At 35.9% G+C, this 12,865-nt stretch overlaps 1 protein-coding gene across 6 annotated transcripts in view; it reads right to left on the bottom strand.

Annotated features, from left to right (window-relative positions):
• The window catches only part of CEP83 (centrosomal protein 83), a 120,367-nt gene that overhangs the window by 83,156 nt on the left and 24,346 nt on the right, over positions 1-12,865 (bottom strand). For 5 of the 6 annotated variants that reach the window (XM_058741791.1, XM_058741790.1, XM_058741788.1 and 2 more), the window contains one exon: positions 503-776. In XM_058741791.1, coding sequence (XP_058597774.1) covers positions 503-675 — 173 coding nt within the window. In that variant the 5' untranslated portion in view covers positions 676-776. Of the gene's footprint in view, positions 1-502; positions 777-2,916; positions 3,046-12,865 lie in introns of all 6 variants that reach the window. The other variant, XM_058741787.1, reaches the window with a different exon arrangement.

Genomic DNA, 12,865 nt, shown 5'->3' with positions numbered 1-12,865 from the left:
TTCACTTAATTATTAACACTGTAGTTTATAAATACAATTTTACTTATGGGGCGCCTGGTGGCTCAGTTGGTTAAGCATCTGACTCTTGATTTCAGCTCAGGATATGATCTCACGGTTCATGGGTATGAACTTCGTGTCATGCTCTGCACTAACAGTGTGGAGCCTGCTTGGGATTCTCTCTTCCCTCTCTCTGCCCTCCCCCCACCCTCTCTCTTTCAAAATAAATACAATTTTACTTGAGGGGGAAAAAACACACTTAGCCACCTAGATACATTTAATTTTCTAGGTCTTGCTACTTTCAAAGCAAAACTTTTATCAACTCAAAAAACACTTGAGATCATGGTTAGTTTTGAATTAACTAATTTTAAAGCGAAAATTTTACTATTAAAAAGTTTTAAAACTATATACTGCAAACTAACAAAAATATACTGTATGTTCCAGAACAAATTCAGACAAAAAAATATTTAATAAGGCCCCTCACCTCCAAATTTAAGCAACTTACCTTGTGTGTTCAGCTTTAAGAGTCTGATAGTTAGTTTTATGATGTTCACATCGTAACCTTTCATCAATTAACATTTTTTGCACCTCAGACTGAGAATATGTCAGCCCACTGTCTCCACCAGGAGGAAATGTGGTGGGAAAAGTGTCCATACTGTTAAGTGAGCAAATCACCATGTAAAAGTAAGTTCTGGCTTCCTTATTGTCTTAGTTTTCTTTTCAAGAGTATTTTCCACTTCCTTCTTGCTAAGACAGACACTCAGGATACCAAATTATACCTGCACAGAGAAATGAACTTGGTTAGTGATGAGTTAAACTCTTTCAGTGTTACAGTCTTTTTATCATTTCTTGTTATTCAACTATCATTTCTATAACAAAGCCCAATTTTCAGATTTCTAATTGTTCATAAAACAAAAAGAACAAAGTTGAATCATACCTTAACAAATTTTCTTTACTTCCACCCCAAGCTTATGTGACCATCAATTTCACATCTTCAAGTACTGACCTAACTAGAACTACCAACTTTTCCAGTTTAGGTCCTCTTGGATTCACAAACCACAGATAGTTCCTGAAGCTACTGGGGTAAACTTGAAAGAAAGATCCTAGTACAAAATCCACACTGTGAAATCAGGGGAAAAACCATCTGTAACTTGGCAAATGGCTAGAGAAAGTTATAATGTTCACAAAGATGACCTCCAACAAGTAACTATGTCTGTGATTAATCCTACAAAGGGTCTTTTATTTGACACAAGGTGAGCTGTACTCATGCTATTGACTCAGAAGAGAAATCAGTCCACACATAAATGTTGATCACCTATGTGTTTGCGCTGTACTATGAACAGAAACTAAATCACCCCAGCTATCCCCAAAAGCACTGATCCAGGATTATGAAAGTAACTAAATGTTTGTCTAGAAGTAAAAAATAAGGACAAAGTGTTCTTATTGTAAATAATTAAAAATGAAAGTTTTAATCAAAACAATTCTGCCCCCTTTAGCTTTCTTAATCTTTGTCAAGACTATTTTATCTTTCCCTAATAGCATCTCCACTGGTCATGGGTTATCATGAAATACCTTTTCTTTCTACAAGAAAAGATCCTTAGCATACACAAACCAATGGCAAATTACTCAGTCTCTCTTGTATTATACCATTTCTGATAAATTAATGTGATGTCTGCATATTACCTAAGATGACTTTTAAACTAAAATAAAGTTACTTTGGTTTCCTGTCACACATTTTAACAGAAGGAAAGAAGTCCTTCAAGAAAACTTCACGTATTATTCATGTTAAATGTGCAACAGTGCACTGTTTGTAGCAGCTGCCACGGTATTATCCTGTCAAAAGTATACATGTGTCAGGGAATTAACTAACTGGATCATAAAATTGGCATATAATTTTGAGTCTGCTTTTTGATCCAAATTAATTTTTAAGAGATAGAAACATGCAATGTTAACTTATCTCATACTTTCTAATGATACCACCAAAAGGCATTATAAGGCTTTAATTTTAATTAGCTAAAAGCTTAAACTACATAAGAAAAAACCAACAGCTACCCTTTAGTCCCACTACTAGTGAAACAAAGATTTCCAAGATAAAATGAATAATTTTATTTTCTATTCTAGTGGACAGCAAATATTCTAACTCCTACGTTAAAATGGAAGTTAAGGGTGGCTCAGTCAGTTGAGCGTCCAACTCTCGATTCCAGCTCAGGTCATGATCTCATCGTTCGTAGGTTCGTGCCCCACGTCAGGCTCTGTGCTGACAGTGCTGAGCCTGCTTGGAATTCTCTCTCCCACGCCCTCTGCCCCTCCCCCCCCCCACCCACATGCACATGCATGCGTACCTTCTCTCTCTCTCAAAAAAAATAAAATAAAATGGAAGTTAAGTCCCCATAGAAATAAAATTCAATAAGACCTGGATATTTTAGGAAAATAGAGTTAATGATTTAAATTCTTCCCTTCTGGCAGTAAAATCTACTACAAGTAGTTTTCAGGACTTCACTAATTGCAGGATATCCATTTCTTAATCAGCACAACCATTACCTTGTTAACCTTAAAAAACAAAAATAAAAACAAAACAAAACAAAAAGCAGTGTTTCTTCTTCTAGCTGGTATAGTAAAGTAGCATCCAGGTACAAGGTCAAGTCCATCTCTTCCTGTTGGGTCTACAATTGGTAGGGAATGAGAGCTCCCCTTGCTGAACCTCCCAACTTCATTTTAATGAGGTTTCCCTTTATTAGTTTTCATAACGTCATCTCCAAATCTAGTTCTGTTGCAAATGTATCTGTATTGCCCTCTGGTATTTTCTTGACTCAAAGTTATGAACTCCTGGGTTTCATCTGCCAATAGTCTTTTTCAGACTTTTCTCCTCTGTTAATTTCAGAATCACAAAAAACTCTCTGCTTATTTGCCAAATCTTACCAAGGTCAGAATGAATTTTTTATCTGTTTTTGGGTATTTTGCAGATATATTGTCCTCTAGTTCACCAGTAATCAATTTATCAATGAAAATCTTGGAAAATATAGTTATGGTAGTCCTCTAAGAAGATATCTAGTAACATAGACAGAAAGGCCTCATAAAACATAAGTCTTTCTCTGAACTTCAAAAGTGGTTCCACAATTCTATATTCAAGCTTACAAAGAAACAACTTCTAAATTTCATGCTAATTATATAAGGAGGCTTTTAGCAAAAAACAAAAATCCCAATTAGCTTAAACACTGTGGGAAGTGTTTTACCAATCTCTTATACCAAGAAATCTGAAGATAGCCTTCACTTCCAGTAATAAAGGACTAGGTAATTTAGATCATGCTTCCTGCCTAGGACAAGAAAATCTGGACATATGTTTTAAAAATCTGCTTGAAGACACTGGAAAACTAATGACAGAATAAATATTTCCTGAAATGGGAACAAGGGAAGATGTGAACGCAGAAAGAGGAGACTGGAATTTGGGACCACTGTTCTCCTAGGGGCATTTGCCAGTTCCAGAGACTAGGAGACTGAATGCCTTCTGACAGTCTTCCTATTCACAGACACAGACTAGAACAGCAAGGAGAAGGCCTGGTGAACACCCCCCTCCATTTTGGATACAGACTTTAAAGGCTTACCCTTATTATTGCTACTAAGGGTAATTCGGGTGAATTATATTAGAATAGGCTGCAACTTGCTCTAAAAAACAATTTTACAAATAAATATGACACAATAAAATTTTTTTAGAAATTTTAAAACTCAAGTCATGGGAAGATAAGAGAACATGAACTAAAGTCACAAGAAGCAAAAGTATTTAAATAGATAACATGAGGGGCGCCTGGGTGGCTCAGTCGGTTAAGCATCCGACTTCGGCTCAGGTCATGATCTCACGGTCCGTGAGTTCAAGCCCCACATCAAGCTCTGTGCTGACAGCTCAGAGCCTGGAGCCTGTTTCAAATTCTGGGTCTCCCTCTCTCTCTGACCCTCCCCCATTCATGCTGTCTCTCCCTGTCTCAAAAATAAATAAATGTTAAAAAATAAAAATAAAAAAATAAATAGATAACATGAGAGCCTCACTATTAGAGTTGTTAGACAACGATTCTAAAAGAAATTTTCTTATATCAATATTATGTATAAGACAATAGGAAACAAGGTTGAGAATCTTGTAAGAGAACTAAAAACCATAAAAAGAAACCAATGTAAACTCTAACACTGAAAAATTCTATAACCAAAAGTAAAAACTCAATGCACAAGCAGCATAACAGCCAAGATAAAACATATTTTAAGAAGGAATTAGAAGTTAAAAGAAAATATTCAAGATAAATTAGGAAGAGAAACAAGAATGACAAATACAAAAAAGGAAATAAATACAGAAAATAAAGTTAAAATGTCATTCTAACAGATATGCCATTGAGTCCCAGGAGAGAGAAGAGTATAGAAGCAATACCTGCAAAATAAATAGACAGGTAAATAGATACTTGAGAACCTCCCCCAAAAATGTTCTAAAAACCCCAAAGACATAAATAAAAAGAATTCCACCTACGTCACATTAAGAAATCTGCACCTAAGAACATCACCTTAAGATCTTCCTAAAGAAAAAGGGAAAATCTTAAGATCAGTCCAGAAAAGAGACGTGTCTTGAAAATAAGCAATAGAACTGACTTCAACAATGAAAGCCAGAACACGATACCTTTATAGTGCTGAAAGAAAATAACTGCCAAACTAACATTCTATAAATACAGCAAAAAAAAAAAAAGGAAAATCTTTAGAGAATAGTGGTAAAATAAAACATTTTCAGACAAATGGAACAAATTCATCCCAGAAGATGCACAGCAAAAGAAACAGTAAAGGAATCTTCCATACACAAGGAAAATTACCTTAGATGTGAACTGGACAATGCAAAAATAAAGATAAATGAAAATTGGAAATATGTGCATAATTCTAATTGGACACAGACTGCATAATACCTTAGGATTTCTTAACAGATATAGTCTTATAATACATAAAGAAATGGCATCTAAGTCAGTAAAGGTAGAATTTCAAGTGTTACAGAGCCCTTGCACTGTATAGGAAAGGCTAAAAGTATCAATGAATATTACACTTTGAGAAGTCAAAGATGCACAATATAATCACTAGGAAAGGGGTGGGAAAATTATAGCTCATGAGCCACATTTGGCCTGTATTCTTCTTTTGCATAGTCCCAAGCCAAGAATGTTTTAAGAGCTTAACAAAAAAAAAAAAAAAAGAAAAACAATGAATACAGATGAAAAAATCCTCAACAAAATATTAACAAGTTAAATTCAATAATGTATAAAAAGATTTATACATCATGACCAAGTAGAATTTATTCCAGGCATGCAAAGCTGGTTCAACATTTAAAAAAATGTCAAGTAACGTAATCTATTACACGAATAGACTAAAGCAAAAAAATCACACGATCTTATCAATAGATGCAGAAAAAGTACTTGACAAAATCCAATACCCATTCATAATTTTAAAAACTCAACAAACTAGGTATGGAGGGGAACTTTCTCAACTTGATAAAGAACATGTATAAAAACTCTACAGCTAACATCATAGAGGTGAGAAAATAGAAATTTTTCCACTAAGATCAAGAACAAATAAAAACGTCCCCTCTCACCACTTCTTTTCAATATCATAATGGGAAGTCTTAGCTAATGTATTAAGCCAAAAAAATAAAATAAAACACATACAAATACAGAAGGAAGAAATAAAACTGTCTTTCTTTGCACAGGACATGATTACCTGTGCAGAAGATCAAATTTAAAAAAAATACTCCTGGAACTGATAAACATTATAGCAAGGTTGCAGGATAGAGTTAACACAAAAAAGTCTATCAGGGCACCTGAGTGTCTGAGTCAGTTAAGAGTCCAACTCTTGGTTTTGGCTCAGGTCATGATCTCATGGTTCCCAAGTTCAAGCCCCCCAGCGGGCTCTGCACTGACAGTGCAGAGCGTGCTTTGGATTCTCTCTCTCTCCCTCTCTCTCTGCCCCTCCCACATTCTCTCTCTCTCAAAATAAACACATAAACAAACAAAAAAAGTCTATCACTTTCCTATGTATCAGCAATGAACAGAAGAAATTTGAAATTTAAAATACCATTTACATTAGTACTCCCCAAAATGAAATAGCTATAAACTTAACAAAACATGTACATTTTTTAATATGAGGAAAATTACTAAACTTTGATGGAAAAAAAAACAACAAAGAACTAAATAAATGGAAAGATACTCTATGTTCATGGATAGGAAGACTCAATACTGCCAAGATGTAAGTTCTTCCCAACTTGATGGATAGATTCAATACGATCCCCAAAAGTTATTTTGTGGATATCAACAAACTAATTCTAAAGTTTATGCACAGAGACAAGAGACACAGAATAGCCAATACAACATTGCATAAGAACAAAGTCAGAGGACTGACACTATCTGACTTTGAAACGTACCATAAAAGCAAAAGTATGAGAGCGTGATATTGAAAAAATAACAAATAGATTACTGGAACAGAAGAGTCCACATATAGACTAAACTATAGTCAACCGATCTTTGACACAGGAGCACATGCAAAAGTAATGCACGTGCCAAAAAAAAGTGGATCTAGGTAGATGTTATACCTTCCACGAAAATTAGCTCAAATGTATATAAATATAAAATGCAAAACTATCAAATTCCTGGAACATAGCAAAGGTCCCTGGTATGACAGTGACTTTTTAAATACACAACCAAGGGCAAGATCCATGAAAGAAATAACTGGTGAGTTACACTTCATTAAAATTTAAAACTTCTGCTCTGTGGGGGCTCCTGGGTGGCTCAGTCAGTTAAACATCTGACTTGGGCTCAGGTCATGATCTCACGGTGAGTTCGAGCCCTGAATCGGGCTCTGGGCTGACCGCTCGGAGCCTAGAGCCTGCAATGGATTTTGTGTCTGCCTCTCTTTCTTCCCTTCCCCTGCTCACACTCTGTCTTTCTCTCTCTCAAAAATAAATAAACATTAAAACTTCTGTTCTGTGAATGACACTGTCAAGAGAATGAGAAGAGAAGTCATAGACTGGGAGGAAATATTTGAGAAAGACCTATCTGATAAAGGGCTATTAAGCAAAATACACAAAGTCACACTCAACAATAAGAAAACAAACAACTGAATTAAACAATGGCCCAAAGGCCTTAACACACCTCTCACCAAAGAAAGTACACAAATGGCAAATAAGCATATGAAAAGATGTTCAACAACGTAAGTCATTAGGGAATTGCAAATTTAAACAATAAGGTACTACTAAAAACCTATCAGAATGGCCCAAATACAAACAATGACAACACCAAATGCTGGTGAAAATGTGGAATAACAGGAACTCTAATTTATTAGTCTTACCATATAGTCCAACAGCACTCTGTGTTATTTACCCAAATTAGATGAAAACTTACATTCACACAAAAAAAACTGCACATGAATGCTTATAGCAGCTTTATTCATAATTGCCAAACCTTGGAAGCAACCAAGATGTCCTTTAGTAGGTGAATGGATAAACTATTGTATATCTCAGCTACAGAGTATTATTCAGCCCAAAAAAGAAATGACCATCAAGCCACAATAAGATGTGAAGGAAACCTTAAGTGCATATTACTAAGTGAAAGAACCCAATCTAAAAGGGATACATACTGTTGGATTCCAACTATATGACACTCTGGAAGAGATGAAAAGGTACAGCATATAAGATTTTTAGAGCAGTGAAATTATTCTGTAGAATATTATTATCACAGAATACATGCCCACATACATTTGTTAAAACTCAGAATATACAACACCAAGAGTGAACCTTAATGTAAACTATGGACTAAGAGTGATAGTGACATGTCAGTATAGGTTCATCAATTGTAACAAACGTAGCATTCTTCTGGGAGATGATGTTCTTGGTGTTAATAGTGGGGGAGGCTGTGCATGTTTGATGCAAGGGGTACATGGGAATTCTCTGTAGTTTCTGCTCAGTTTTTATACAAACCTAAAACAACTTTGAAAAAGGAAAGAAAGGGGGCGCCTGGGTGGCGCAGTCGGTTAAGCGTCCGACTTCAGCCAGGTCACGATCTCGCGGTCCGTGAGTTCGAGCCCCGCGTCAGGCTCTGGGCTGATGGCTCGGAGCCTGGAGCCTGTTTCCGATTCTGTGTCTCCCTCTCTCTCTGCCCCTCCCCCGTTCATGCTCTGTCTCTCTCTGTCCCAAAAATAAATAAAAAACGTTGAAAAAAAAATTTTTTTAAAGAAAAAGGAAAGAAAGAAGGTAGAGAGGGGAAAAAGAACACATAACAGAAACTATACATGGCCTGAAGAATCTAAAATATTTACTTATCTGATTCTTCATATTAAGTTTCCTGAACCTATCTGTGGGATAACCACTAAGAATGCTAAACGGGTAGAAAATTTTTAATTACTCAAATCACTCTAATAAAGGGTTTCTCAACCTTTACACTACTGATATTTTAGACCAGATAATTCTTTGTGGGAAGGGGGCTTTCCTGTACATTGTAGAATATTTAGTAACATATTCCTCGTCTCTACCTATTGGATGCTAGTAGTACTCCTCCCCCCAGTAGTCAAAAACAAAAGGTCTCCACATTTTACCAAATGTACCCTAGAGAGGCAAAAATCACCTCTGTCCTTCCTTTGAGAATCACCCCTCCATTAAGAATTCTATTTATTTTTTTAATGTTTATTTATTTTGAGAGAGCAAGCAGGGGAGGGGCAGAGAGAGGGAGACACAGAATCCAAAGCAGGTTCCAGGCTCTGAGCTGTCAGCACAAAGCCCGACACAGGCTCAAACCCACAAACCACAAGACCATTACCTGAGCCGAAGTCAGACGCTTGACCAACTAAGCCACCCAGGTGCACCAAGAATTCCATTTAAAAGAAGGAAAGCAGGGAGATAAGAAGGAACATAAATAAGCAGGAAAACAGAAACAGTTACACAGTAGACTTAGACACATATCATTAATTACTCTAAAGTAGATAGATTAATGCTTCAAATAAGAAACGTAAAAAAATATCACCCAACTATATCTTTTTATATGACTTTTTAAAACATAAGGACATGAAGACTGAAAAAAACCGCAAAAATATAATTAAGCATTAATCTAAAGATAGATGACAGAATTACATTAATATCAGATAAAGCAGAATTTAAGGTCAAAAAATAGTTAACAATCAACAGAAACAGTACAGTAGATGAAGTAAGACATTTGTAATGATAAAAGATTAAATACACCAGAAAGGTATGACAATTTTATACACAAATAAAATAGAAGGGGTCAGAACTACAGTGTAAATAGATTCAGAATCACAGGGGTATAATTTAACCACTATTCTTGGTAACCAGTAAAAAAGCACAAAAAAGTAATCAGTAAGAATACAGACAACTTAATCAACATAATTAACCCACCTGACCTAACATATATAGAAAACTATTCCCAGAACTATAGAATACACATTCCTTATAAATGTACATGTCACATTTATAAATACTGACTACATGCTGGGTATTTTTTAAAAATCTAAAAAAAATTTTAAAAACAAAATTATACAGACTATTTTTCTGGCCACAGTGCAATTAAACTAAAACTCAACAGAAAAAAGTAACTGAAAAGCTATATATGCCTAGAAAGAATACATTTCTAAACAACATGAATTAAAGAGAAGGTCACAACAGAAATCAGAAAATATCTAGAAGTAAATGAAAACTGATAAGACATCTTAAAACTTTTGTAATAAAGACTTCTGCTTCTGGGATGATGGAGCAGATGTATATTTCCCTATATAATCCCACTAATACAAATAAATGTCCTGAACGGTATACATATATAAAACAACGTTCAAAAATGGAGACCAGCAGCCAAACCGGCTAAAAACCTCAGAATATCAAAACTGACACACAGGTGGGTTCCCAGGGATTCCTTTTCATATATGATCTCCAACCTGGAGCTAAACAAGGAAGGTGGCAATGGTTTCAGACTTGGGGAAGGGGCCAAAAAAAAAAAAAAAAAAGGCCTTAACAAAAGCCTGCTCTCTTAGCCAAAGAAAGAAGAAAGGGGAAACCTAGCAAGACAAAAATGTTTTAGACAATAAAATCTACTCCAGGAAAATACTACAGAAAAAACTGTGACTCCACCACCAACCGTGCCAGCAAAGGCCAGATTGTTAGGAGGTACTCTAATATCCTGTCAGCTTGCATGGTATATAAGAAGGTCAACAAGGAAGTTGGGACTTTTATCCCTGCTGAGTGGTAATAAAGTCCCATGCTTCTGTAATGTCAGTGGAGACTACGCAGGAAACCTGAACTTTCCACCCTACCAACAGTAAGGAAGAGCACCTACCTCACACTGTTGAAGAGCCAGCAGGTAAGCGCTAGTCGAGAGTTAGGTCTGGCACTACCACTCAGTGGTAACAAGGCTACTCTTTCTAGGGTAACAGTGGGGACCACCTGAGGAGCCAGAACTCCATGGCACCCAGCAAGAATGATGATCGCCCACAACTCAGGTGACAACAGAAGCCAACAGGGGAACCTAGATTTCTACCCCTTATCTGGCAATAATGGGGCATTTCCCCCCTTTCCTGTGCCAGAGAAGTGTCAGGAAAAGCCAGAAATAGTAAACAGTCTCATAACATAATACCCTACATGTCCAGGTTTCAAAAGAAAATCACTAGTCACACCAAGAATGAGAAAGGTCTCAAACTGAAAGTTAAAGGACAAGTGATGGATGCCAACACTAAGAGAAAAAATATGTTCAAGTTATCTGGCAAAGATTTTAAATAAGCCATGCTAAAAATATTTCAATGAATAATTACAAACAAGCCTGAAATAAATTTAGAAAAAAAGACACAGCAAAGAAATACAAGTCTCAGCAAAGAATAGAAGATATAAAGAAGAAGCAAGTGAAATTATAGAACTAAAAAATACAATGACCAAAATAAAAATCTAAGGATGAGCTCAAAGGCAGAAATAGAAAAGAGGGGTGCCTGGGTGGCTCAGTCAGTTAAGCATCCAACTTCAGCTCAGGTCGTAATACACAGTTTGTGAGTTCAAGCCCCATGTCCGGTTCTGTGCTGACGGCTCAGAGCCCGGAGCCCTGCTTTGGATTCTGTGTCTCCCTCTCTCTCTCTGCCCCTCCCCTGCTAATGCTTTGTCTCTCTCTCTCTCTCAAAAATAAGTATTTAAATTTTTTTTGATTAAAAAAAAGAAATAGAGAAGAAAAAGAATGAATTAGAAGACAAAGCAACAGAAATTACTTAACCTGAATAGAAAATAGATGTAAAAAGTAAATAACAGATGTTCAGGAACTTATGGGACTGAAATAAAACATCCACCATTTGTGTCATTGGAGTATGATTCCATTTATAGTAATATCCAAAATAGGTAAATCGAGAGAGATAGAAAACATATTGATGGCTGCCAGGGACTGAGGGGAGGGAGATAAAGTGACTGTTCAATGGATACGGAGTTATCTTAGAAGGTGATAAAATGTGTGGGAACCAGATGGAGGTGATAGATGTACAACACAATGAATGGACAAAATACCACCGAATTCTATACTTTAAAACATTCAATTTTATGTTATATGAATTTTGGCACAACATAAAAAAAGAAACCGCAAGCTAGGAACTGAAAGGCACATCAATTTAAAAAAAGATGTATACAAAAATAATACACCAAACACTCTACTTGATTCTAAAATCTTTGTGCCGTCCTTTTTTTTCTTATTACTTTTAAAGTTTATTTATTTTTGAGAGGGAGACAGAGGATCCGAAGCGGGCTCTGCACTATCAACACAAAGCCCAATGTGGGGCTTGAACTCACTAACCATGAGATCATGACCTGAGCCATAAGTCAGACGCTTAACCAACTGAGCCACTGAGGCACTCCTGTACCTTCCTTTGGAAATGCGATCAAGACCAGGATGTCCATCATCATCAATTTTATTCAACAATGAAAATAGCCAACAAAAAATGTGGAACAAGACAAAGATATAAAGGTTAAAAAACTGGAAAGGAAAAATAAAACTTTCTTTACATACAGATTGTTCTAATTGTGTATGTAGAAAATCCAAAAGAATTTATAGAGAAATCATCAGAAGAACTTGGTGAAGACTGCTAGGTGGATGAATATAAAAATTAACTGCACTCTACGTGTCAGCAATATTTTTAAAGACATTTTAAAAGCACCAAAGAATATCAAATACCTAGGCAAAAAGATGCGCAAACCATTACACAGATACCCATTAGAGAAACTAAAAAAGACCTATATACATAGAACTATGTACCATATACTGGAAAACAACATTCTAAAGATATAAATTCTCCCCAGATACATGGATGTAATACCGATCAATATCCTAATAAGCAGGGGTGCATGTGTTACGTGTGTGTGTGTGTGTGTGTGTGTGTGTGTGTAAAATTTAGCATACTGACTCAGAAATTTACATGGAAATACAAAAGGCCAGAAATCTTGTAAAGAACAGCAGAAACTATTTTAAAAAACAAGATAGGAGGACTGGATATCAAGACGTTACAAATCTAGTTATTAAGACACATCGACCCATGTAAGACATTTAAGAACAAAGGTGGTTTTGCTAATCAGTGAGGAAACAGAAGTCTGCAATAAAAAGGTGCTGGGACAACCAGATCACCTTATGGACCTGAGCCAAACTTTGCATTATGCACTAAAATTAACTATAGTTGTACTGAAGCTCTAAATGTGAAAAAGCAAAAAAAAAAAAAAAAAAAAGTTACTGGAATATAGGAGAGTGCTTTCAATAACCCATGGCAGGAAAAAAAAAATACTAAAAAAGCTAAAAAGCAATTTCCTGAAAAAATAAGATTGAGCAACTTTTCTCTGTTGATGAGC

This window comes from Neofelis nebulosa, chromosome 8 (assembly GCF_028018385.1).
Source record: "Neofelis nebulosa isolate mNeoNeb1 chromosome 8, mNeoNeb1.pri, whole genome shotgun sequence".
Lineage (NCBI taxonomy): Eukaryota > Metazoa > Chordata > Mammalia > Carnivora > Felidae > Neofelis > Neofelis nebulosa.
The sequence above is the reverse complement of the archived record's forward strand: the minus strand, read 5'-3'. Positions and strand labels throughout refer to the sequence as shown.